General features: G+C 37.7%; 1 protein-coding gene across 2 annotated transcripts in view; it reads right to left on the bottom strand.

Moving 5' to 3' along the window:
- FNIP1 (folliculin interacting protein 1) overlaps positions 1 to 25,877 on the bottom strand; it is a 156,880-nt gene that overhangs the window by 8,552 nt on the left and 122,451 nt on the right. For both annotated transcript variants that reach the window (XM_059174500.1, XM_059174499.1), the window contains 4 exons: positions 25,152 to 25,321; positions 15,376 to 16,801; positions 14,406 to 14,574; positions 1,441 to 1,638 (listed from right to left, as the gene is read on the bottom strand). In XM_059174500.1, coding sequence (XP_059030483.1) covers positions 1,441 to 1,638; positions 14,406 to 14,574; positions 15,376 to 16,801; positions 25,152 to 25,321 — 1,963 coding nt within the window. The remainder of the gene's footprint in view (positions 1 to 1,440; positions 1,639 to 14,405; positions 14,575 to 15,375; positions 16,802 to 25,151; positions 25,322 to 25,877) is intronic.

A 25,877-nucleotide genomic window follows, 5' to 3' on the forward strand; every position in this document is an offset into this window, starting at 1 on the left:
TACTAGGTCTTCCAATCTATGAACACGAAATGTCTTTCCTTTATTTATGCTTCTTTAATTTCTTTCAGCAATGTTATCTAGTTTTCAGTATATAAGTCTTTTGTGCATGGTAAAATTTATTGCTAAGTAATTTATTCTTTTAATGCTATTTTAAGTGCTTTCTTCATTTTAGTCTGTTCATTGCTAGCGTTATGTAAATGGAACTACCTTTGCAAGCTGATTTTGTATCTCGCAATTTTGTTGAATTCATTTTTAGCTCTATCAGGTTTTTTAAATTTTGTTTTAATTGTTTTTGTTAACATATAATGTATTATTTGCCCCAGGGGTACAGATCTGTGAATCATCAGGCTTACATACTTCACAGCACTCACCACAGCACATACCCTCCTCAATGTCCATAACCCAACCACCCCATCCCTAACTCCCCCACCATCCAGTAACCCTCAGGCTCTATCAGTTTTTTCCTGTGGAATTTTTAAGTCTTCTACATTTAAGATTATGTCATCTGCAGAGATAATTTTACTTCTTCCTTTCTAGTTTGGATTCCTTTCATTTCTTTTTCTTGCTTAACTGCTCTGGCTTGGGTTTTCTAATACTCTGATGGAGAGAAGTGGTAGAAGTGGGCATCCATGTCTTGTCCATGATCAGAGGGGTAAAATTTTTAATATTTCACCAGTGAGAATAAGCTTAGCTATGGTTTTGTCATATGTGGGCTTTATTATGTTGACTACAGAAGTTTTTAAGTAAGCTGTATTTTATTGGTCCTAACAAGAAAAAAAGAAGAACTTTGAAAGCTGGAAATGCTGTCTTCAATAAGAGGGTATTCAGTATTATGAAGAGGGTTCCTTCAACGTCCTGACAGGAAAAAGAGGCTCCAGAAAGCACTGGCATTCTGTACAATGCTTAGAGATACCACATATCCATACCTTACATGAAACTAGTCAGGCACCAAATTCTAGCTGCCAAAACCACACAATATATAGATATGTACACATCCCCTTGGGCCACCATTATAAAATGGCACAAATTCAGTGATTTAAACAATAGAGAATTACTTTCTCACAGTTTTGGAGGCTGGAAGCGTGAACGTCAGGGTCCTAGTATATTCCAGTTCTGGCAAGAGCTCTCACCTGGGTATGCAGACTACGGCCTCTAGCTCTGTCCTCACAATCTCTCTTCCTCTTCTTAGAAGATCCGCCAATGCCATCATGAGGGCTCCACCCTCATCACCTAATCTAACCCTAATTACCTCCCAAAGGCCCATCTCCAAATACCATCAGAGTGGGTGTTAGGGCTTCAACACAAACCTTGAGTCCATAACATCTTTTTTTTCCAGGAAACAATGATGAAGCTAATAGCAGTATTCAATGTAGGCACATTCTAAATAAAGTTCAGTCACCTATTGGAGTGCTAAATAATTCAAGCCGTATACATACTTACAAAATTTGGAGATAAGTTATGTTTATAAAGCTGAAGAGTGGAATGAAGCAGGTTGGACACAAGACTGGAAACTAATACTTCCTTTCCCAATTTATTATCTGTCATTCGTCTCTGGCTACTGGCCACTTGCACAGTCCATTTATCCATATCTGCTATAATACAGACAGCTTCTGCTATTGGTTCATCCAACACTGGATGCTGGAAAAAAGAATTCATCTTACAATAAGCAAATGATGTTTTCAAATAAATGTTAAAGAAAATAAGGCAAGAAAGAGATATTAAAAACAGAATAAAAGAATATTAAATTCTGACAGTTACTGCCAAAAAATCCTTGACAGCAGAAAATGGAATACTGAATTAACTCAATTAACAAATACCCTGAGAAACCTTACAGAAATCATCACTGGGGACACCTGGGTGGCGATGGGTAAGGATCTGACACAGGTCATGATCTCAGGGTCAGGCTCCCTACTCAGCGGGGAGTTTGCATGAGATTCTCTGTCTCCCTCTACCCCCTCGTCCCCCCCAAATAAATAAATCTTTAAAAAAAAAAAAAAAGAAAGAAATCATCACTGTAGAAATTAATTGCCAGAACTTTGTATTCTTTTTTTAAGTTTTTATTTAAACATTTTAACATTTTTTTTTTAAAGATTTTTTTTTATTTATTTATTTGACAGAGAGAAATCACAAGTAGATGGAGAGGCAGGCAGAGAGAGAGAGAGAGAGGGAAGCAGGCTCCCCGCTGAGCAGAGAGCCCGATGCGGGACTCGATCCCAGGACCCTGAGATCATGACCTGAGCCGAAGGCAGCGGCTTAACCCACTGAGCCACCCAGGCGCCCTAAACATTTTAACATTTAAACATTAATATTTTTTAAAAAGATACAAAAAGAATTCACATGAGCAAGTCAAAGGTAAGGTTCTGTGCTTAACTATCCCAACTTGTCAGACATTAATTTGATTGAGCACCTCAAGGACTATTGCTTGATTAGATTATATGAAACACCTTGCTGCTTATGTTCCCTGGATTTTTCTCTTTTACCACAATGTACATCCCCAATATGGCTAACAGCAATTAAAAAGGAAACAAATCACCAGGTACTAACATGATTCTCCAAGACATATGGTTAAGTCAGAAAGAAAAAGTCATTAAATACCTAGACACATGTGCATGCATGCACCCACATACACATATTATATCCATCCCAGTTACATTTTTAAAAATCAGTATCTGTATCTAAACGCAAATGTATAGAGAGCAGAATGAAAATACTCAAATCAGACTCTATCATGAAGATCTCTGTGAAGAAGTATGAAATATGATGAGTACAAAGACGGATGTCATTTTGCTTTTGTGTATCTTTATTCTGTTTGAATTTCTATCAGAAGCATTTACCCAAATGATACTTTTATAATTAGAAAGTTTAAGGCACAATGAAAAATATTTTAACTAACATACACAAATAAAAGGCCCACAACATGTGGCTGTGCCCTTGGCTTCTTATGGTTTATACACAACGACCAAAATTGACAATTAAGTACAAAGCGCCACTATCAAAAAGAAATGATGGTGGAAGGAATTCATGAAGGAAGAAAGGAAGGGAGGAAGGCAGGAAGAAAGATCCTACAGTGCTCAGTGTTTCAACATCTTTCTAAATTTGGAGAGCTAAGGATTTATTCACCACTGGCCACATAGAACTGCATAATAAAACTGAGATTAAAAACTGTAATTTGAAATACTTGAACCCAATGGCCTTTATCCTTTTAAACCTGTACTTTTACTACAACTTTATAGCAAAGAATGTAGGTTTGCTTCTTGGTAACACCAGGTTTGGCATGCCCAAAGGATATCCCTTTGCCCAATAAACGAATAAGGCTTTTGGCTTGATGCTACCTAAACAAAGACAAAGGACCTCACAGTCCAGTGTGGGAGATAAAAATAAATACATCTGGATATAAAAAGACATGTGTAATAGACAAAACAGGTATAAAAGCTGGGGTAGCAGAGGAGGGCAATAATGGGCTCTTGTGTGAGTGGGAGTTTTACAGTAAGAGTGACACAGGGACATAACATTTAAGTATGGATTGGACTGCTGGTGAAAAATCAGACAGGAATATGGATAATTATGTAAGACAGAATATCATGAGAAGACTTAGAGACATAAGTAGATGCATGTGACTAAATTAGTGAAACATGATACTGAGAAGCAGTGAAGAAGGAAATGGAAAAGAAAAAGCCTGGTAAGAAACACTGTGAAAACTTTCCATGAAACTCTAAACTTTGTATTTGTTTTTATAAAGTAGTACTCAAATAATTCTTATTCACCTCTTACCAAGAATAGAACATTGTTCAATGTGCCAACTTAATTACTGAAATATAATTTTGGAAATATACATACATCTAAAGATGTAAGGTATACCTTACATTTTTAAGAAACAAAATAAAAGTTATATTTTAATGTAAGTATTTCTATGGTTATAAAAGAAAAATAAGGCAGGAGGCATGATCAAAAAACCAACATGGAATAACAAATTGTTAAAGGCAGACTTCAAAAGCAGGGGGCATCTTTAGGAGAAGATATTTATGAAGAGGGTACATCCATTATTCTCACAAGGAAATGCCTAAACAGATAATGAAAAACAGCTACAAAATATACCTTGTTTAAAGGTTACAAACTATTTTAGAAATTAACTTTATAGCCATTCAATCAAAAGGCATGTGGCTAAGAATTTTTTCCCTCCCCCACCACAAGTTTTTATTTACATTCTAGTCCTTCAACATACAGTATAACATTAGTTGAGTTTACAATATAGTGATTCATCACTTCCAAGCAACACCTGGTACTAATCACAAGATTTGCCTTCCTTAATTGGTATTACTTACTTTACCTCCACCCACTTCTCTTCCAGGAACCACCAGTTTGTTCTCCACAGTTAAGAGTCTGTTTCTCGGTTTTTGCCTCTATTTTTTGTTTGTTTGTTAAATGGTTTATGTAACCAAAACCTACAAAAACTACTTTTTGGTAAAGAAAAGGAAATGGTCCCAAATCTGTAGTCTCCCAAGTGAGAAGGGCCTAAACACCAAGCTTATGATCAGAAATAATTCAAGCCAAAATTGTTTTATAAGTTGTTTTTAAAGGCGGCGGGGAGGTCAGTGCCAGTCATTCATTCTGACTGCTTATTTTCATTCAATGGACTGTCACATGCAAGGTCCTAATGTGATAAAATTTCAATTTATACAACCCCAGTCTTTCTCTTCATCATCAAATTCTGGAAAAGAAAGCCTATAACAAATGGGAGCATCTTCTCAAGTAAGACCTTTAGTGGCTTCCTCCACAATCTTTACTGAGCTTGTATCCAGCTTCAGATACTTCCCAGTTATAAAATGGAAGTAATTTACATGAGAGAGAAACAGTAAATATAGTTTTATTTGGCTTAAACCTTCTTTTCTGAGTTACATGACTTCTGCAATACAAATTCTTTTTAATATTCTTTTTTTTTTTTTAAAGATTTATTTATTTATTTGACAGAGAGAGAGATCACAAGTAGACAGAGAGGCAGGCAGAGAGAGAGGGAAGCGGGCTCCCCGCTGAGCAGAGAGCCCGATGTGGGACTCGATCCCAGGACCCTGAGATCATGACCTGAGCCGAAGGCAGCGGCTTAACCCACTGAGCCACCCAGGTGCCCCTGCAATACAAATTCATCCACAAACTTACCAGCCTTATTTCTCCCCCAGGTATTTCCAGAATGTCAATACATAAACTCTCTAACCTCCTCTCAAGGACATGTACTCCCAAATCTCCACCCCATAACAAAACCCGATTTTTTAGTTGCTTGCTAGTATTCAAACATGGCCTTGTAAACTGCACGTTTGAACTAAAAATGTACAACTTCAGTGTACGCTCTTCAGAACTATCAAGTTTCTTTACTTGCCTTTCAAAATAAAAATAAGACACCCAATGGGGCGGCTGGGTGGCTCAGTGGGTGAAAGCCTCTGCCTTCGGCTCAAGTCATGATCCCAGGGTCCTGGAATCGAGCCCCGCATCAGGTTCTCTGCTCAGCAGGGAACCTGCTTCCTCCTCTCTCTCTGCCTGCTTCTCTGCCTACTTGTGATCTCTGTCTGTCAAATAAATAAATAAAGTCTTAAAAAAAGAAAAAAATAAGACCCCCAATGTGGCAGAGGGAACAGGCCTTAAAGACACTGCAAATTATAGTTCAAATTGGCATTGCCTTTTGGAGAACAAACTAACCAACATACATCAAGAACATGAAAATAATCCTAACCTTAAAATCCAGCCAATAACCACATTTCTGGGAATCTAGCCTAAAGAAATTAACCTAAATTCTTAAAACACAGAAGTAGTATCAATGTTAATAATAACAGTAAGAAGAAGAAAAGGTTGAGCAAAAGAGAACAGAAAACCCAGAAATAAACTCATGCATAATGCTCTATTAACATATGACAAAGGAACCAAGAATATACTACAAAGGAGAAAGGATAGCCTCCTTCAGTAGATGGTGCTGAGAAAACTAGAGAGCCAAAAGCAAAAGAATGAAACTGGATCCCTATTTGTACACCATTACACAAAATTCAACTCAAACCAAATTAAAGATTTGAACATAAGACCAAAAAGCATAAAAATCCTAGTAGAACATAGGGAGTAAGCTCTCTGGTATCAGTCTTGGCAATGAGTTTTTGGATTTGACACCAAAAGCCAAGACAATGAAAGCAAACTAAACTAAAATGCTGCTGCACAGCAAAGGAAACCATCATCAAAACGAAAAAGCAGCCTACAGAATGGGAGAAAATATCTGCAAACCATGTATCAGATAAGAGGTTAATATCACACAACTCAACAGCAAAGGGGGATGGGGAACCCCTAACAATCTGATTTTTAAAAATGGGCAGATAAACTGAATAGGCATTTTTCCAAAGGAGACATACAAATGGCCAGCAGGTACATAAAAAGATGCTCAATATCACTCATCTTCAGGGAAATGCAAATCTAAGACACAATAAGATATGACCTCCTATCTGTCAGAATGGTGATTATCAAGACGAAGATAACAAGTATTGTGCACTGTTGGTGGGAATGTAAATTGGTGCAGCCACTGTGGAAAACAGTATGGAGGTTCCTCAAAAAATTAAAAACAGAACTACCATATCCTTCAGCAATACCACTTCTAGATAGACATATATTCAAAGACATGAAAACAGGCTATCAAAGAAGTACCTACACTCCCATGTTCACTGCACCATTATTCACATTAGCCAATACAAACGCACCTAACTTTCCATCAATAAATGAATGGATAAAGAAGATACGATACACACACACACACACACACACACACACACACACAGAGGAATAGTGTTCAGCATTGAGAAAGATGGAAATCCTACCTTTTGCAACAATACAAATGGACCATGAGGTCCATTCCACTACATGAACTAAGTCAGAGAAAAGACAAATACTGTATAACCTCACACACCTAGAATCTAAAAAAACAAAACAAAACAAAACAAAAAAGACTCACAGCAACAGAGAAGTGGGTGATATGGGAGCCAAGTGGGGAGGATGGAAGAAATGGGTGAAGTTAGTGAAAAGGTATAAACTTCCACTTATAAGACAAGTAAGTTCTGGACATGCAATGTATAGCATGGAGACCATACTTAACAACACTGTATTATATATTCATTATATATTATATTGGGAATAGATCTTAAAAGTTCTCATCACAAGAGGGATGCCTGGGTGGCTCAGTCAAACATCTGACTCTTGATTTCAGCTCAGATCATGATCTCGGGGTCTTGAGATCCACCCCATGTTGGGCTCTTCAGTCAGTGGGTAGTCTGCTGGAGATTCTCTCTCCCTCTCCCTTTGCCCCTCCCCTGGCTCATGTGCGCACACAATCTCTCTCAAATAATCTTTTTTTTTTTTAAGGGTTTTTTTTTAAATTTTTATTTATTTTTTTAAAAGATTTTATTTGTTTATTTGACAGACAGAGATTACAAGTAGACAGAGAGGCAGGCAGAGAGAGAGAGAGGGAAGCAGGCTCCCTGCTGAGCAGAGAGCCCAATGCGGGACTCGATCCCAGGACTCTGGGATCATGACCTGAGCCGAAGGCATCGGCTTAACCCACTGAGCCACCCAGGCGCCCCTAAGGGTTTTATTTTTAAGATTTTATTTATTTATTTGACAGACGGAGATCACAAATAGGCAGAGAGAGAAGAGGAAGCAGGCTCCTCGCTGAGCAGAGAGCCCGATGCGGGGCTCGATCCCAGGACCCTGAGGTCATGACCTGAGCAGAAGGCAGAGGCTTTAACCCACTGAGCCAATCAGGCGCCCCTCAAATAATCTTTAAAAAAAAAAAGTTTTCACTACAAGAAAAAGATGTATAACTATAGGAGGTGATGGCTGTTAACTCAACTTACTGTGGTAATTTAATAAACATATATTAAATCAGGTTATACTCCTTAAACTAATACGTTATATGTCAATTATATATCAAAATAAAACTAGGGTAAAAAAAAAGTTGAGCATATGACAAAACGACAGAATTACAATAAACATTAGAAACAATGTTTACAAAGTATATTAATAATATGGGTAAATTCTCTTACATCAACTGTTAAGTAATAAAAGCAGAATTCGAAACATTAAATATAATGCCATATATAAGTAGGTATCTATATATACACATCATTTTATATACATGTATAACCTATATAAAAATACCTATTTATACATAAAAAATGTAAATTATAGTGTTTTACTATACAGCAGGAAAATTATGCAAACCTATATAAAAACAAAGTTTGTGGAAAAAAATTATCAAAACCCTATATACATATATAGTATATATATATATATAAAAAATGTGTATCTGTAAAAAGTGTGTGTGTGTGTGTGTGTGTGTATAGCCCTAGTTATATATGTATATAAATACATACACACACACAAATAGAATAACGATGACAAGAAGATGTAAGAGAGAGAATATCTAATATATACAAAACACCACACAACATAACTCTGGTTTATAAACATTATCACTTTCATTACAGTCAAGGAAACTGAGGTTCTATAAAATTAAATATCTTGTCTTAAGATACGCCGAAAGGGGGCGCCTGGGTGGCTCAGTGGGTTAAGCCGCTGCCTTCGGCTCAGGTCATGATCTCAGGGTTCTGGGATCGAGTCCCGCATCGGGCTCTCTGCTCAGCGGGGAGCCTGCTTCCTCCTCTCTCTCTCTCTGCCTGCCTCTCTGCCTGCTTGTGATTTCTCTCTGTCATATAAATAAATAAAATCTTAAAAAAAAAAAAAAAAGATACGCCGAAAGGAAGTGGCCAAGTCTGGGTTTCATCAGATGCCACATACTACATAATGTCTAGAAGAGGTTTTTATATTAAGAATGGCTGCCATCAAAAACTAAATAATTTACTATACACTGGGTGATTGAACATAATAGTAAAAATAGTTTATTAAGTAATTTTTTAAAAGGATGGCTAACAATGAATGGTAGAGTTGGGAAAACTTGTGTTTAGCTTTCTACACATTTCAATCTTTTATACAGTAAATATATATTTAATTTGGTAATAAGAAAAATGCTACTTTCTTAGGAAGTAGCAAACTTTCTCCTCAGTAGAAACTGAGGAGAAAAGAAAAAAATACTAATATGGTTCAAAAGAATAAGATTGTATTTTTTTTTAAAGTACTATCCTCATGAATTATCTACTGAAAGGCTCCTGTGGGGTTTTCCATGTAGGCACATAAGAAATAGTTCTCATGTTAGATGTGATGGTGATAAATTATGAGCACACAAATAATTAAGAACATTAAATATAAACTTTATACATGAATATAGAAAAAAGCATGATAAAAAACCCAACCTGTTAGTATTAAGTTTGGTATTTTAGCTTTCACTTCTTCAAAATTTTCTGTGATCTGCTTTGACAGTATATATCTTATGAAAATTTAAGAGGGAAAGACTAGAAATGCAGTTAGAAAAACAGAGGGCAGAAGACAGAAAGCTCTTACTTTTTACCATAGTGGAATGATTCCAAGCGCAATAGAAGGAGGACTACTAATATAAAAGTCTTGCAAGCTTTGTTAATGCCAATTTTGCTATTGTATTTACATTTACTTTTGTTCATCTGTTTTAGAGACAGCGTTCTGTATATACTAAAGCTTAAGAGCATTGCTGAAGAACAGACAGATCAGCACCGGTTTCTAGCTCTGCCATCCCCTATCTAATATAACTTCAAACACCTCTCTGTGGTATATCTGAAAAATAGAAATGATAGTAGTAAGTGCCATAAAATTAAGTATTACATTTATGTACTTGGCACACATTAAGGCTATAATAAAAACCAAATACTTTTTATTATTGTTACTATTCCTCCTATTCCAAAGGTTAAAAACCCTTTAAACTGAAATGTTCTGTCTTCAGTAGAAACAGCCACCCCTTCCAATTCCAGGCTTCCAGAAGCAACATCGAAGAACACAGTGTGGGGGTGCCTGGGTGGCTCAGAGGGTTAAGCCTCTGCCTTCAGCTCAGGTCAAGGTCTCAGGGTCCTGGGATCGAGCCCCGCATCAGGCTCTCTGCTCAGCAGGGAGCCTGCTCCCCCCTTTCTCTCTGCCTACTTGTGATCTCTGTCAAATAAATAAATAAAATCTTAAGGAAAAAAAAAAAAGCACAGTGTGTGCTAATGGGTATAGATGGAGAGAAAAATGAATAAAATGAATGATTGAGATCAAACAGAAAGAAAGACAAGAGGACACAGAGAGCATTACAAGGACCCACATCAGATTTCCCAACCAAGTATTTCAACAAATACTGAGTACTCTGTCAGACAATGGGAGGACAGAATTGAAAAAAAAAAAAAAAAAAAACAGAAAAGGTTGTTACACTCTGAAGAATACCATTAACTGATACAAATTTTTTCCTGTTAAGTATTAAATTACTTACTAGTATCTTCCTCGGGCATTTTTTTTTAACATGTTGTACTACACTTACTCATATACATACGTTCCTTACTTCCTCCATTACTAAGTAAATAACTTACGATCAGAAGCTATTTCTTTTTCATCTATATATCCCTTTGGACTATCAGCACCATGTTCAGAACACAGTATATCAGTAAGTATTTATCTAACTGATATTAAAGAGTTGAGCAAATGACTTTTAAATATAAAGAACATGAGTTTTGGTAACTTTCCTTCCAAAGTCTGTTTTTAATCTAGATTTTTCTGAATTTCCCAACTATACAATAAAACACCAAACTTAACAACTTAAGATAATTTACTACAAACATAGGGTGTTTAAACCTTTCTGGTGGGCACCCAGGATGCTCAGTTGGTTAAGCGACTGCCTTTGGCTCAGGTCACGATCCTGGGATTGGGTCCTGCAATGGGCTCCCTGCTCAGCAGGGAGTCTGCTTCTCCCTCTGACCTTCTCCCTCTCATGCTCGCTCTCAAATAAATTAATAAATAAAAATCTTAAAAAAAAAAAAAAACTTCTGGCTAATAATTAAGGGAATGCTTCCTCAATGAGCCATATTTTCTCACCCATGATTTCCTAGCTGACTTTCTCCATTCCTTTTTAATGTTTTCATAAGGGGAAAGGAGAAGATTTTGTTTAAAAAATTATTAAAATGACACATGGAAATTGAAGAAAGAAATAGAAAATTCAACAAAAGCTGGAGACTTCAATTCTTCATGCTCAATAAATGATGCAATAATTACACAGAAAAATCAGCAAGATTGTGGAATAATCAGCAAGAAAGCGGAAACCTAAAGTCTATCAACCAACTTGACCTGACATCTAGAGTACATTCCTTGCCCAACAACAGGCGACTTTTTTTTTTTTTTAAAGATTTCATTTATTTATTTGACATAGAGAGCACAAGCAGGTGGAGTGATACGCACAGGGAGAGGGAGAAGCAGGCGCCCTGCTTGGCGGGGAGCCCAATGTGAAGTTCAATCCCAGGACCCTGAGATCATGACTTGAGCCGAAGGCAGACACTTAACTGACTGAGCCACCTAGGCATCCCAACAGGCAACTGTTTTCTTCAACTACCTGTGGAACATTCTCTAAGATACACCATAGGCTGGGCCATAAAATAAGACTCACTAGATTTAAAAGGACTAAAATCATACAAAGTCTGTTCTCTGACCACAGTGGAACTAATTTAGAAATCAAGAAAAGGAAATCGAAGAATTCCACAAATATCTGGAGATCAAAAACAGACTTTTACATAACCCATGCATCAAAGAAACGGCAAGGAAAATAAGGAAATATTTTGAAGAGAATAAAAGTGAAAACAAAAGATTAAAATTATGAGCTTCAGTTAAAGCAGTGCTTAGAGGACAATTTAGAATTAAATGCCTATATGTGAAAAGAAAAAGTACTTCAAATTAATAACTTAATCTTCCACCTTAACAACAATAACAAAAAAAAACAATCTACATCCACAGCAAGCAGAAGGGAATAAATAATAAAGATGAGGATAGAAATTAATGGGAGGGAAGAAAAAAAGGCCAAAAAAAAAAAAAAATGGAGAAAATCAGTGAAAATGAAAGTTCTTTTCCTTGAAAAGATTAACAAAATTAACACACGTTCAGCTAAGACAGGAACTGGCAAACTTCAATTAAGAGCCACAGTGAGAAAATTTAGGCTCTAGAGGCTATAAAGTCTCTGTCAGTGACTTAGCTCTGCTCCTGAAGCAGGAAAACAATTGCAAAGTATATAAATAAATGGGTGTAGTCATGTTCCAAAAAAACCTAATTTTAAAAAGCAAGCCTATTTGTCCCACGGGCCACAGCCTACTCATCTTTGATGCATATGGGACAAAAATAACTACTAACAAAGCAAAGAATATTCTTTGGAATATTCCACTTATAGGAGGTTTCAGGAAAAAAGGTAAAGCACAGACTACAATAATTAGGGATGAAAGGGGACATAACCAATGAACTTACAGAAATTAAAAAGATTATAAATGCAGGCGCCTGGGTGGCTCAGTCAGTTAAGTGTCTGCCTTCGGCTCAGGTCATGATCCTCGAGTCCTGGGATCGAGCCCCATATTGGGCTCCCTGCTCAAGGGGAGACTGCTTCTCCTCCTCCCTCTGCCTCTCCCCGCTACTCGTGCTCTCGCAGGTTCCTCCCTCTCTCACTTGCTCTCTCTCTCTCAAATAAAATCTTTCCCCCAAAATTAAAAGATTATAAATGTATGCTATGAACCATTTTATTCCAACAAATAAATGAGATCACTTAAATGCAATTAATTCCTAGAAAGACAAAAATTACCAAAATTGACTCAGGAACAAATAAAAACTTGGAATAGATCTAGAATAAGAAATTGAAGCAGCAATTTAAAATATTCTCATTTTAAAAAGCCCAGGTTCAAATAAGTTCACAAGTGAACTGGATTAAACATTTGGAGAAAAAACAGTACCAATCTTCCAGAAACTCTTTCAGAAAATTGAGGAGGGAACACACCCCATCTCATTCTATGAGGCATGTATTATTCTGATATTAAAGTTAGACAAATGCATCACAAGAAAACTATAGACTAATATCCCTCATGAATACAAATTCTAAAATTCATACTAAAATATTAGCAAATCATATCTAGTAACATATAAAAAGAACTACATACCATGACCAGGTGGATTTTTTTCTCTAGGAATATATAAATTGGTTAATGTCTAAAAAAATCTACCACATCGGGATGCCTGAGCTGCTCAGTGGGTTAAAGTCTCTGCCTCTGGCTTAGGTCATGATCCCAAGGTCCTGGGATTGAGCCCTGCATTGGGCTCTCTGCTCAGCAGGAACCCTGCCCTCCACACCCCGGTCTGCCTCTCTGCCTACTTGTGATCTCTGTCAAGTAAATAAATAAAATCTTAAAAAAAAAAAAAAAAAATCTACCACATCTAATGTAACCTCTCACATTAACAGATTAAGAAAGAAAAACCGAATGATCATTACCAAATAAGCACAGAAAAAGTATTAGACAAAATGCCATATCCATTCATGATTTAAAGGTGGAGGGAACAAAGAAACTAGGACTAGAAAGAAACTTACTCCATTTGAGAAAGGGCATCTATAAGAATTCCAGAGCTAACATATACTTAATAATAAAGAGTCGATATTTTCTCCTTGCATCATGAATTAGACAAGGATGTCCACTATTAGTCCTTATATGCAACACTGTACTGAAGGATCTAGCCCATACAATCAGGCAAGAAAGACAAAAGGCATCCAGACTAGAAAGGAAGATGCAACAATGTCTATTCATCAATGACATGAACGTGTATGTAGAAAAACCTAAGGAATCCACACAGAAAACTACAAGAATAAAAGAGTTCAGCAAGGTTGGGGCACCTGGATGGTATAGTGGGTTAAACACCCAACTCCTGGTATTGGCTCAGGTCCTGATCTCAGAGTCATGAGACTGAGCCCCATGACAGGCTCCATACTCAATGCACAGCTTGCTTAAGACTGTCTTCCTCTCCCTCTGTCCCTCCCCTAAACACGTCCTCGTTCTTTAAAAGAAATAAATCTTTAAAAAAAAAAAGGAGAGAGTGTTCAGCAAGGTAGAAGAATGTAAGATCAATATACAAAAATCAATTGTATATATAAGCAATGAACAATCTGAAAATGAAAAAATAATCGCATTCACATTTAAGCATTTGTAATTTTCTTGATATCGTAACTGATCTGATGATGAACATTTATGAATATATCCAATACTTTCTGTATTTCATATTTCTATTTGTGTAGATTCCTGGAACTCTCTACTTGCTCTCATGGTGACCGGTACAAACACACAGGTGCAAAAGTAACAGATTAAGAGAAAAATGATTGTGTTACATAGTCAAGTATAACCAAAAATGTAAGGTAAACTGGTTCTATCGGTTAACAAAGTTCATTCTAAGTAAATTCAAGAGCAGTGAAGGTAACTCACCTGCACAGCATGAGACAAATCAGATATTAGACACTGACGGAGCCTCTCATCATTCCCAATTCCTTGAAGAACAAAGTCAGGCACATAAGATGAGCAGTAGCCACCCAATAAGGACCTCCCAAAGTTGGCAATGTTGGGCTGAACAGCACTCACTTCAATTAACTTTGACCTGGAAGAACGGTCCCAAAACAAGGCATATCCAATTATTAATAAACATTTTATCAATAAAAAACTTTTTGGACTCTTCCTAGTCCACACTTCTAGTACCATCGTTTTCTACAAACTATACTCAGAGTAAAATCATCCTTAAGTAAAAATTGGCCTGAGTGATCAATGAGACCACAAAATACTCCTTCCTATCCAGATAAGAAGGTGAATGAACAACTCTTTAATGACCTGGGTATAAATCATTCAAAAGAGACATCCAGAATGGTGTCCCCTGTGTATGTAATACATTCATAATAGAATCAGAGAATGAAAACCATCATCCAAAACAAAGTAGTTAAATATATCACAAACCCAAAGCATGGAATATAACATTTCTAAAATATGAATCTTCTCCTTCTAAACCTGACCCACAGTATACATTTCCTGCTTTCCTTTTAGTCTTAGCCAAATTTATTTCTAACAGTCATTTTCCACCTTCTCTGTGATCACCTCTCTCTAGTTGCCAGGCTCAGCGCAGGTCCTTATTTGGGGGCATAATTCACTCCTAAGCTACTTGAAAATTCCTCAACAGTAGGTATCTCCCACATACAAATATGCTTTTCTTTAATGACTTCACATAACCTTTCTGGGATAACTATGGGGCTTAGCCTTTAATCTTTCCCTAAAACCACATGGTAATAGAAGAAAATCTCTCCAGGACAATGATGTCTTGTTTTATACTACTTACCACCAACCTTCATCTAAATAGAAGAATGATACATATTTACATAGGGTCTATTATAGGTTAAAACTTTCTACTTACCCAGGAAAAGGTATCTCATCTTCTTCTGCCCAATCTTCTTGCTCTCCTCCATAGTAACTGCTTACTTGTCTAGTCATATCATGACCTGTATCTTCACTTTCACTATCCCCAAGAGCACTATCTGAACTTTCATTTCGTGGAATGTCCCATTCAGTTCCTGCAGCAATTTTTTTCTCTGAACTCTCTTTATCCCCATGGGGGACAAGAATGGAGAGTGTATCTCTTTGGTCCTGCTGAGGAAAGCAGGTTTTACATGAACCCTGGTGAACTGTTTCTACACATTTACAAAATTCACTCTTCTGTTTGCTACTTTTTGTACACAATCCTTTTGAAAATTCTAACATACAGCAGTGTTCTTTACTGTCTGTATTTGTTTTAACTGCAATAATGTCATCAATAGTCCTGGTTTCAATTGAATCATCATTAAAATATTCATCAAATAAGCTCATGCTTTCTGGATCTGAATGATTCCAACAGGGATGTTTGCAGGTCTCTCCAGAAACCATGTTTGGTATATCAGACTCGCCGGATTGGTCCTTAGTTATCTGTTTAGTTTCTTGATGCTCCTGATCAACAGCCCCTCCTTCTTCCTTCAGTGGTTTGGTGTGGTGCTTGGTAATCTGATCGACCACTGCCTGACTCCTGAGTTCAGTATCGGAGTCAGGGGACATAGAATCTCCAATCAAGAAGGTAACCTTTGTTTGTGATGCTTCACAAGAAAATGCAGCAGTCACAAGCTTATCTGGAGGTTTTTTTTCCACAACCATTCCTGTGGATCTCAACACTTTGCCTGTGTGATTACCTGAACCCAACAATTCCTCATTATGCCATGTTTCCTCTGCTGGCTCTATGCCTGATTTTGACAAGGCGCATTTGTCTACTGGAGCAGAGCCTGTGCAAACAACTGTCTCTAACTTAGTGTCAAGGCAAGTTCTTAATTTATCTCTGAACTGTTTAACATCAACAGCATTTTCTTCTTGGCAGTCAGCGGGAGAAATCATTCGACACTCATCTGAAATTCCTAGCAGCTCCTTCGAGCTGTTTTGAATATCTTCGCTCTCTTGTTGTGAAACATTCTCTATATTTTGCCCAAGGAACGGACGACTGCAATATTTACAGCTACAGTTAGGAGTCCTTGTCTCTTCTGGGTCTTTAACAAGCAAACTGCTTTTGTTTCTATGCACTGTGATAAGCACATACTCTGACTCTTCTATTTCACCTTTCTCCAAAGTGGTAGTAATTACTGTGCCTGGCATAACAATGGCTTCATCTTCTCCATTTTCTAAAAGATGAGTTTCTTGAAGTTCAGAGCATCTTATAAAATAAGTGAGAAAATAAAGCAGCCTCTGGACCATGTCTTGTCGTTTGCCAACCACCACAGTCCTCGCTAATCGTACAGGAGAACCAATAGCGCCATACAAGTCCCCTGCAATGGAAAAATCAGTTACTGGACATATCCTCTCCTCATATAACCAAGCAGGCTATTTCCAATGATCAAATACCTACTCTTACTGTATGAGAGCTAGTTTAGGTTGATTCTTAGTTCTTTAACAGGTAGTGACTATTCAGGAGCATGGGATGAGATAAATGGTATTTACCAAAGAGGAAGGTGAATAGAGGGGTTTTCTGATTTCCTCTTTAAGCAGCTTCTCTGGTTCTGAAACCCAACCAAAGAGTCAACTGTGAAAGTCACACTGACCAAGAATAATCTCGGTGCCAGGCCCCATGCAGAGCTCTTCAATGGGAGAGAAGTACTACCTAAGAAACTATGAGCAAAAGGATTCTGTTACTGTACCTGATGCAGAAAAGAGAAAGCACAGTATCTATTGGAGGGGGAGAGAGGAAAGAAAAGGGAGTAGAATGTGGAACAGAACTGGAGTAGTCATATCACACACTTAACCTTTCTTGATTAAATCACATCCCTGAACCTTAACTGTTGTTGCCTTACCCATGACCCCAAACTAGTTTCCATGTTTTTAAAAGCCCTTCTATTTCCCAGAGAAGTAGGTACTCAGAAAAGACCAGAAAGAACAAGAAAAGTGAGACCTATCCTGACCAAGAGGAAAAGAAAGGGCAACACATTTAGCCATGTGGTTCATTTTCACTTTTGTATCCATACCAGACGCCAACAGCCATTACATAAGAAAAAGGCGACAGGAACCTAAGAGCCGTCGATGTAATTTCTCTATTTATGCTATAGCTCAAATTAGATGAAGGTGCCAAATTACACTTAAAAATAGAGAACACACTGGGCCGCCTGGGTGGCTCAGTGGGTTAAGCCTCTGCCTTCGGCTCAGGAGGGTCCTGAGATCGAGCCCCACATCGGGCTCTCTGTTCAGCAGGGAGCCTACTTCTCCCTCTCTCTCTGCCTGCCTCTCTGCCTTCTTGTGATCTCTCTCTCTCCTTCTGTCAAACAAATAAAATCTTTTAAAAAATAGAGAATACAAATTCATTAATTTAAATTTAATTCAATTTTAGCAAGTTGTCTGTATACACACTTTAAAGCCTAACTCCTATGCTTTTTAAAGGAACAGACATAAATAGGTCTCAGATAAATATGTGCTATAGACAGTATTATGATAATTTTTCTCCTCTGATTAATGTACTGGCTCTAATGCCATCATGCCACTGTTTGAAACTACTCCTAAGTTTCTCAAGAATTACCAAATAAACTGAACTGCTTTGACATGACAAGTGAGTATTTCCTGACCAGTTAAACTTTACTTTTCCAGGTTTATCTTCTTATAGTTACCTTTTCATCATTATTCGCACTAAGTTCCACTTAAAGCAGACTACTTAAACTGAACACCGAAGCAGCTCAGCACTCTTAACACCCTAGACATGCTTTGTGCTTGCCCTACTCTGTTTCTGTGCCAGTCCAAAGCTTCCCACCCAAGCACCCTCCCTTGTGCAAAAGTAAACTTCCCTAACTGAAATTTCACTGAACTTTGTTTCTCTTATAATTCCTCTTTGATTTATCATTACTGTCCTCATATTTATTACCTTCAGTAAAATAAACTGTCCACTTCTTTTTTTTCCTGAAATTTTACTTATTTATTTGAGAGAGAGCATGCGTGCATGCATGTGCGGGGGAGGGGGGCAGAAGGAGAGGGAGAAGCAGATGCCCCACTGAGCAGGGAGCCCAAAGAGGGGCTCAATCCCAGGACCCCAAGATCATGACCTGAGCCAAAGGCAGACATATAACCTACTGAGCCCCTAAATTGTCCAGGTTTTTTTTTTTTTAAGATTTTATTTGAGACACAGAATGAGAGAGAAAGAGAGAGAGAAGGGGGGAGGGTCAGAGAGAGAAGCAGACTTCCCACTGAGTAGGATGCCCGATCCAGGACTTGATCCTGGGACTCCAGGAACATGACGTGGGCCAAAGGCAGTCACTTAACTAACTGAGTCACCCAAACACCTTAAACTGTTCACTTCTTAAGGCCAAGAACTGCATTTCATCTTTATATGCTCCAATGCTGTTTGCATAGGGCCTTATATATGTTATGAACTAAATAAATGATTGTAGAATTGAAAATAAATTTCAAATGTCCAAATAAATAAAATATCACTTAATTACTTGATTTGAAAAAAACCAAATTAATACCCATACAACTGTATACTACCCAGCAAAATAAAGGCATTGATTATTACTACAAACAACACAGGCAAATCTCAAAATAATTATGTTGAATAAAAAAAGTCAGACCAAAAAAAAAAAAAAAAGTATGTACTGTATAATTCCATTTATATTAGAAAATACAAACTAACCTATAATGATAGAAAACAAACCAGTAGCTGCCTGTGTATAGGGAGGGGGTTGGAAGGTCAACAGGGAGAGTGGGAAGAATAGGAAGGAGGGGTTACAAAAGGGCATGAGGAAACTTTTGGAAGTGATGAGTGAGTTCATCATCTTGATTTTGGTGATGGTTTCAGAGGTACTCATATTTTAACATAAATATCAATACTTACAAAAGTGTATATATATATTTGTTTGGTATGTGTCAATTATTCCTCAATTAGAATAAAGTAAATGAGGCACAGAGAGAGGAAAGAAAGAGAAGGGGAGGGAAGTTACATGAATAAGTTACATGACAACCTGCCTGGCAGGCTCACTCATCAGCACAACCTAAGAGAGGTTTCTATCAAGTCATCAAAATGTTCTCATTGTACTCCTCCCTTATGACCTAATAGCAATAGAGTAAGAGCAAGAGCAACAGCAGTCATGTTTACCAGACACTGTTCTAAGTACTTCACAGGTATTCTCTAATTTAATTGTCTTCACTTTATGAAGTATGTACTATGTATTATTATCCTCAAATTATAAACAAAGAGACTGTGACTCACATGTGGTCTGACTCATATCCTGCACTTTTAAGCACCATGATACAATGCCTTCCTAATGACTGTCAACTCATCAACTATCCCTTCTTACCCGGTTACCCATTTATTTAACAAGGCCTTGCACTACGGGAAACATTTTCCAAAATTATTTAAAAAACAAGCAAAAGTGGAAAACAGAAACCTCAATGACTGCTTCTCAGTTCACCAAATTTATTCTAGCTATCATAGATAACATGATTAACTCTTTCTGGGCAAAGTACCTAACATAAAACACCCTAAAGAACCTGAGGTTATGAGTGAATCAGTCATGATCCCGCTTCTCTAGCTCTCACTGCAGTTGTGTAGCTACAAGAAATTGATGTTAGACTTAAGATGGAGATCAGACAATTTAGCAGGCATGAAAAAGACAAGGAAAGAAGAAGTGCTTTAGAATGGAGGATGTGTTCCACCAAGATGGCAGAGGAGTACAGGAACTCCTTTTCAACCAGACCCCTGACTTTGCTAAAAATCTACCAAACCACTCTGAATACCCATGAAATCAGCCTAACATGTAAGATTAAACACATCTGGATCTCTACAGGGGCAGAGGATCTTCAGTCGAGAGGGTGCATCCTGCCTGGACTATGGCTGATAGTTTTGGTTGTACATCCCCTATACTCAACAGAATGACTAGGAGGAGAAACTCCCAAAAAAGAAAAGTCCGAGGGACAATGGCCTCTCCTGGAGATCTAATAATATATATGATCTATTAATCTATATGATCTAAGCAAGATGTCAGAAATAGACTTCAGGGTAGCTTCAGGGTAGTTATAAAGACAATAATCAGGCTGGAGAAAACTATTAATGGCAAAAAATAGATTTGCTAAGGGCAGAAATGAGAGTGGATCTGGCAGAACTTAAAAATGCTATCAATGAGATACAATCTAATCTAGATACTCTAACAGTTAGGGTAAATGAGACAGAAAAACGAATTAGTGATCTAGAAGACAAATTGAGAAGAGGCGGATCAGGAGAAGACCTGGAACAAATAGCTTACAATCCATGAAAACAGAATTAGAGAAATAAATGATGCCATGAAACATTCCAATGTCAGAATTACTGAGATCCCTGGCAGGGGGTGAGGGGAAATGGAGAGAGAGAGAGAGAGAGGACCAAGAGATATATCTGACCAACCAAATTGTAGCTAAGAATGTCCCTAATATGGGGAATGAAACAAGCATTCATGTCCAGAGAGAACACCCCCCCCCCCAAGATCAAGAGGAGCAGACCAACGCCCAGACATGTAATAATAAAACTCGCAAATCTCAGAACCAAGGAAACCATTTTAAGAGCAGTTAGAGGGAAGAGATACCTTACTACAGAGGAAGAAACATCAGAATAATGTCAGACCTGTCCACAAAAATTTTGCAAATCAGAAAGGGATGGCAAGACAAATTCAGTGTACAAAATGAGAAGAATATGTAGCCAAGAATTCCTTATCTGGCACGGCTATCATTCAGAAAGGATGGAGAGAGGAGTTTCCAGGACCAGCAAAGACTGAAAGAATATGGGACCACTAAGCCTGCCCTGCAAGAAACATTAAAGGGGGAGAGGATTCTATAAAAGGAGAAAGTCCCCAAGAGAGATACAGAAAGAAATATAGAGAGACGATCTACAGAAACAAGGACTTCACAGGCAACGTGGTAACAATAAAATCCTGTCTTTCGATAAGCACTCCCAACGTGAATGGCCTAAATGCTCCCATAAAATGGCACAGGGTTGTAGATTAGATAAAAAGACAGGACCCGTACATATGTGGTCTACAAGAGACTCATTTTGAACCTAAAGATACATCCAGACTGAAAGTGAAGGGATGGAAAACTGTATCGTTCATGACAATGGAAAAGCCTCAAAAGAAGGCCAAGGTAGAAATTCTCGTATCAGACAAATTAGATTTTAAGCTAAAGAGTTAGCTTTAAAGATACAGGACATTGTATTATTCTTAAAGCGTCGGTCTAACAATTACAATTATCTATGCCCCTAACAGGGAAGCAGCCAACAACATAAGCCAACTGTTAACCACAATAAAGAGGCATATTGATAATACATTCATAGTAGGAGACCTCAACACTGCATTCTCAGCAATAAACAGATCATCTAAGCAGAAAATCAACAAAGAAACAAGAGCTTTGAATGACACACTGGACCAGATGGACCTCAAAGATATACACAGAACATTCCACCCTAAAACAACAGAATACTCATTCTTCTTGAGTGTGCATGGTGAACTTTCTTCAGAAAGACCACGTACTGGGTCACAAGTCAGGTCTCAACCAACACCAAAAGATTGAGATTACTGCCTGCATATTCTCAGACCACAATGCTTTGAAACTGGAACTCAATCACAAGAAAAACTATGGAACAAATTCAAACCCTTGGAAGCTAAAGACCATCCTCCTCAAGAATGTTTAGGTCAATTGGGAAATCAAAGAACTTAAGCAATTCATGGGAACCAAAGAGAATGAAGACACATCAATCCAAAGCCTATGGGATATGGCAAAGGCAGTCTTAAGGGGGAAATACATAGCATTCCAAACCTCACTCAAAAAAAACCCAGAAAAATCCTGAATACACAAATTATCTTTACACCTGGAAGATCTGGAGAATCAACAACAAATTAAACCTAACCCATGCACAAGAAGGAAAATAATTAAGATTAGAACAGAGATCAATGAATTAGAAATCAGAAATACAGTAGAACACATTAAGAAAACTAGAAGCTGGTTCTCTGAATTAATAAGATGGATAAACTACTGGCGAGATTTATTCAAAAGAAAAGAGAAAGGGCCCAAATTAATAAAATTATGAATGAAAGGGGAGAAGGCACAACTAATACCAAGGAAGTCAGTACAATGATCAGAAATTATTATGAACAGCTATATGACAATAAATTAAGCAACCTAGAAGAAATGAATGCATTCCTAGAAACCTATAAACTACCAAGACTGAAACAGGAAGAAACTGACAACCTGAATAGACCCATAACCAGTAACGACATTGAAACACTGATCAAAACCTCCCAGAAAACAAGGAGTCCAGAGCCTCTTGGATTCCCTGGGGAATTCTACAAATATTCAAAGGAGAAATAATACCTATTCTACTGAAGCTGTTTAAAAAATAGAAACAGATGGAAAACTTTCATACTCACTCTATGAGGCGAGCTTTACCTTGATCCCCAAATCAGGCAAAGACCCCATCAAAAAGGAGAATTTCAAACCAATACCCCTGATGAATATGGATGCCAAAATTCTCAACAAGGGACTAGCTAACAGAATCCAAAAGTGCATTAAAAGGATTATCCAACACGACCAGGTGAGATTTATCCCTGGGATGCAAGGGTGGGTCAACATTCACAAATCAATCTATGGCACAGAACATACAAATAAGAGAAGAGACAAGAACCACATGGTTCTCTCAACTGATGCAGAAAAAACATCTGACAAAATACAGCACCTGTTCCTGATTAAAACTTTAGAATATAGGGATTCAATTTCATAAAGTCCATTTATGAAAAATCACAGTGACTATCATTCTCAGTGGGGAAAAGCTGGGAGCCCTTCCATTGAGATCAGGAGCACAAGAATGCCCACTCTTGCCATTACTGTTCAACATAGTACTAGAAGTACTAGTAGCAGCAATGAGACAACAAAAATAAATAAAAGGTATTCACACTGGCAAAGAAGAAGTAAAACTCTCTCTCTTCAGAGATGACATACTTTATGTGCAAAAACAAAAAGATTCCATCCCCAAATTACTAGAACTTACACAGCAATTAAGTAATGTGGCAGGATACAAAATCAAAGAACAGAAATCAGTTGCTTTCTTATACACTAACAATGTAACTGGAGAAAAAGAAATTACAGAATCAACTCCATTTACAATAGCACCAAAACCATAAGATACCTTGAAATAAACCTAACCAAAGAGGTAAAGGTTCTATTTCTAGGAACTACAAAACACTCATGAAAGCTGAACAAGACACAAAAAGATGGAAAAACATTCCATTCCATGGTCATGGACTGAAAGAATAAACATTGTTAAAATGTCTATGCTACCCACAGCAATCTATACTTTATCTATACTATCTATACATACTATCTATACTTTATCCTATACCATCCAATCAAAATACCAACAGCATTTTTCAAAGTGATGGAACAAAGAATCCCAAAATCTGTATGGAACCAAAAAGACCCCAAATAGCCATGGAAATGTTAATAAATAAGAACAATGCTGGGGGCATTGCTGCCTGATTTCCAGCTATATTACAAAGCTGTGATCACCGGGGCGCCCCGGTGGCTCAGTGGGTTAAGCCGCTGCCTTCGGCTCAGGTCATGATCTCAGGGTCCTGGGATCGAGTCCCACATCGGGCTCTCTGCTCAGCAAGGAGCCTGCTTCCCTTCCTCTCTCTCTGCCTGCCTCTCTGCCTACTTGTGATCTCTCTCTCTCCCCATCAAATAAATAAATAAATAAATAAAGCTTTAAAACAAAGCCGTGATCACCAAGACAGCATGGTCCCGGCACAAAACCAGACACATAGACCAATAGAACAGAGAGTAGAGAGCCCAGATATGGACCTTCAACTCTTATGGTCAAATAATCTTCAATGAAGCAGGAAAAAATATCCAGTGGAAAAGACAGGCTCTTTAAAAAATGGTGCTGGGATGGGACGCCTGGGTGGCTCAGTTGGTTGAGCAGCTGCCTTCGGCTCAGGTCATGATCCCAGGGTCCTGGGATCGAGTCCCGCATCGGGCTCCTTGCTCAGCAGGGAGCCTGCTTCTGCCTCTGCCTGCCATTCTGTCTGCCTGTGCTCACTCTCTCCCCCTCTCTCTCTCTGATAAATAAATAAAATCTTTAAAAAATGGTGCTGGGAAAACTGCATATATAAACAGAAGGATGAAGCTACATACAGAAGAATGAAACTCGACCACTTGCTTACACCATACACAAAGACCTGGGCAATGTAGTCCTTTCTGGTCAAGGGGACATTAAGAGAAGGAAGGGAAACATGGGGGGTGGGGAGTCAGATAGGGAGACAAAACTTGAGAGGCTACAGACTCCAGGAAACAACGGAGGGTTTTAGAAGGGTGAGGGTTGGGAGGGTGGGTGAGCCTGGTGATGGGGTATTAAAGAGGGAGGACTGCATAGAGCACTGAGTGTTATATACAAATAATGAATCATGGGACATTACATCAAAAACTAATGATGTACTGTATGGTGAGTATGATAACATAATAAAAATAAAATAAAATTTAAAAATTAGGGAAAAAATAGAATGGGGGGAATAAAAAAGAACATCTTATTTCTTAATTTTTGTTTTTGCTATAAAATAACTCCAGACAGTTACACAAAAGTATAAGTGTCATGCATAATGTAAGGGTTTTCAGATTACATACCTAGTTGTGCCCAAAGTGGGTTATATGGATGAGTTTTTGCCAACATGTCCACACTCTGAGAGGAATGTTTTTCTAAAAATATTTTTATAGGTGGTTGTCCATTTGGCATGACCGTTGGAACCCAGGCAAGATGATTGGTCAGAACTGCAGTAATAAGTGCTGGCAAGAATCTGAAAACAAAATACACCCTATCAGACTCCAATCTGCTTTCATTAAACCTAATACAAAACGCAGCAACAGAATAAAGCAGAGACAGTACCTACTCTCATGTAGCCAAACAGCATAAAAAAAGGAGAGGAAAGAAGAAAAGACAGGCATATCACCTGGATGAAAATGAAAATGCAGTTTTTGGTTGGGTAGGAATTAAAAAAAAAAAAAATCCTTAAAATAAAAACAGTATTCACACAGAGCTGTATCTGATCTTAATTACAAAGCAAAAAATGCCATTTTACTTGAAAAACTGGTTTCTTTTCAGTGTTTAATCTGCAAAACTAATGAAGCAACAGGACTATACATTTCCAAATTACTGAATGGGAAAATGAAGTAAAGTATTAAGCAAATTTTGTCTATTTAAAAAGAATAAAACCTCTAAATTACTCATTTGGATTCTAGGAATTTGATGAACGGTTACAAGCAAATAGTATGATAAAATATCACATTAAATATGTATCACTGGAATCCTGGCATCACTTCTCTCTTTTTCTTTTTTTTTACTTATTTTCTCTA

Source organism: Mustela lutreola, chromosome 5, assembly GCF_030435805.1.
Source record: "Mustela lutreola isolate mMusLut2 chromosome 5, mMusLut2.pri, whole genome shotgun sequence".
Lineage (NCBI taxonomy): Eukaryota > Metazoa > Chordata > Mammalia > Carnivora > Mustelidae > Mustela > Mustela lutreola.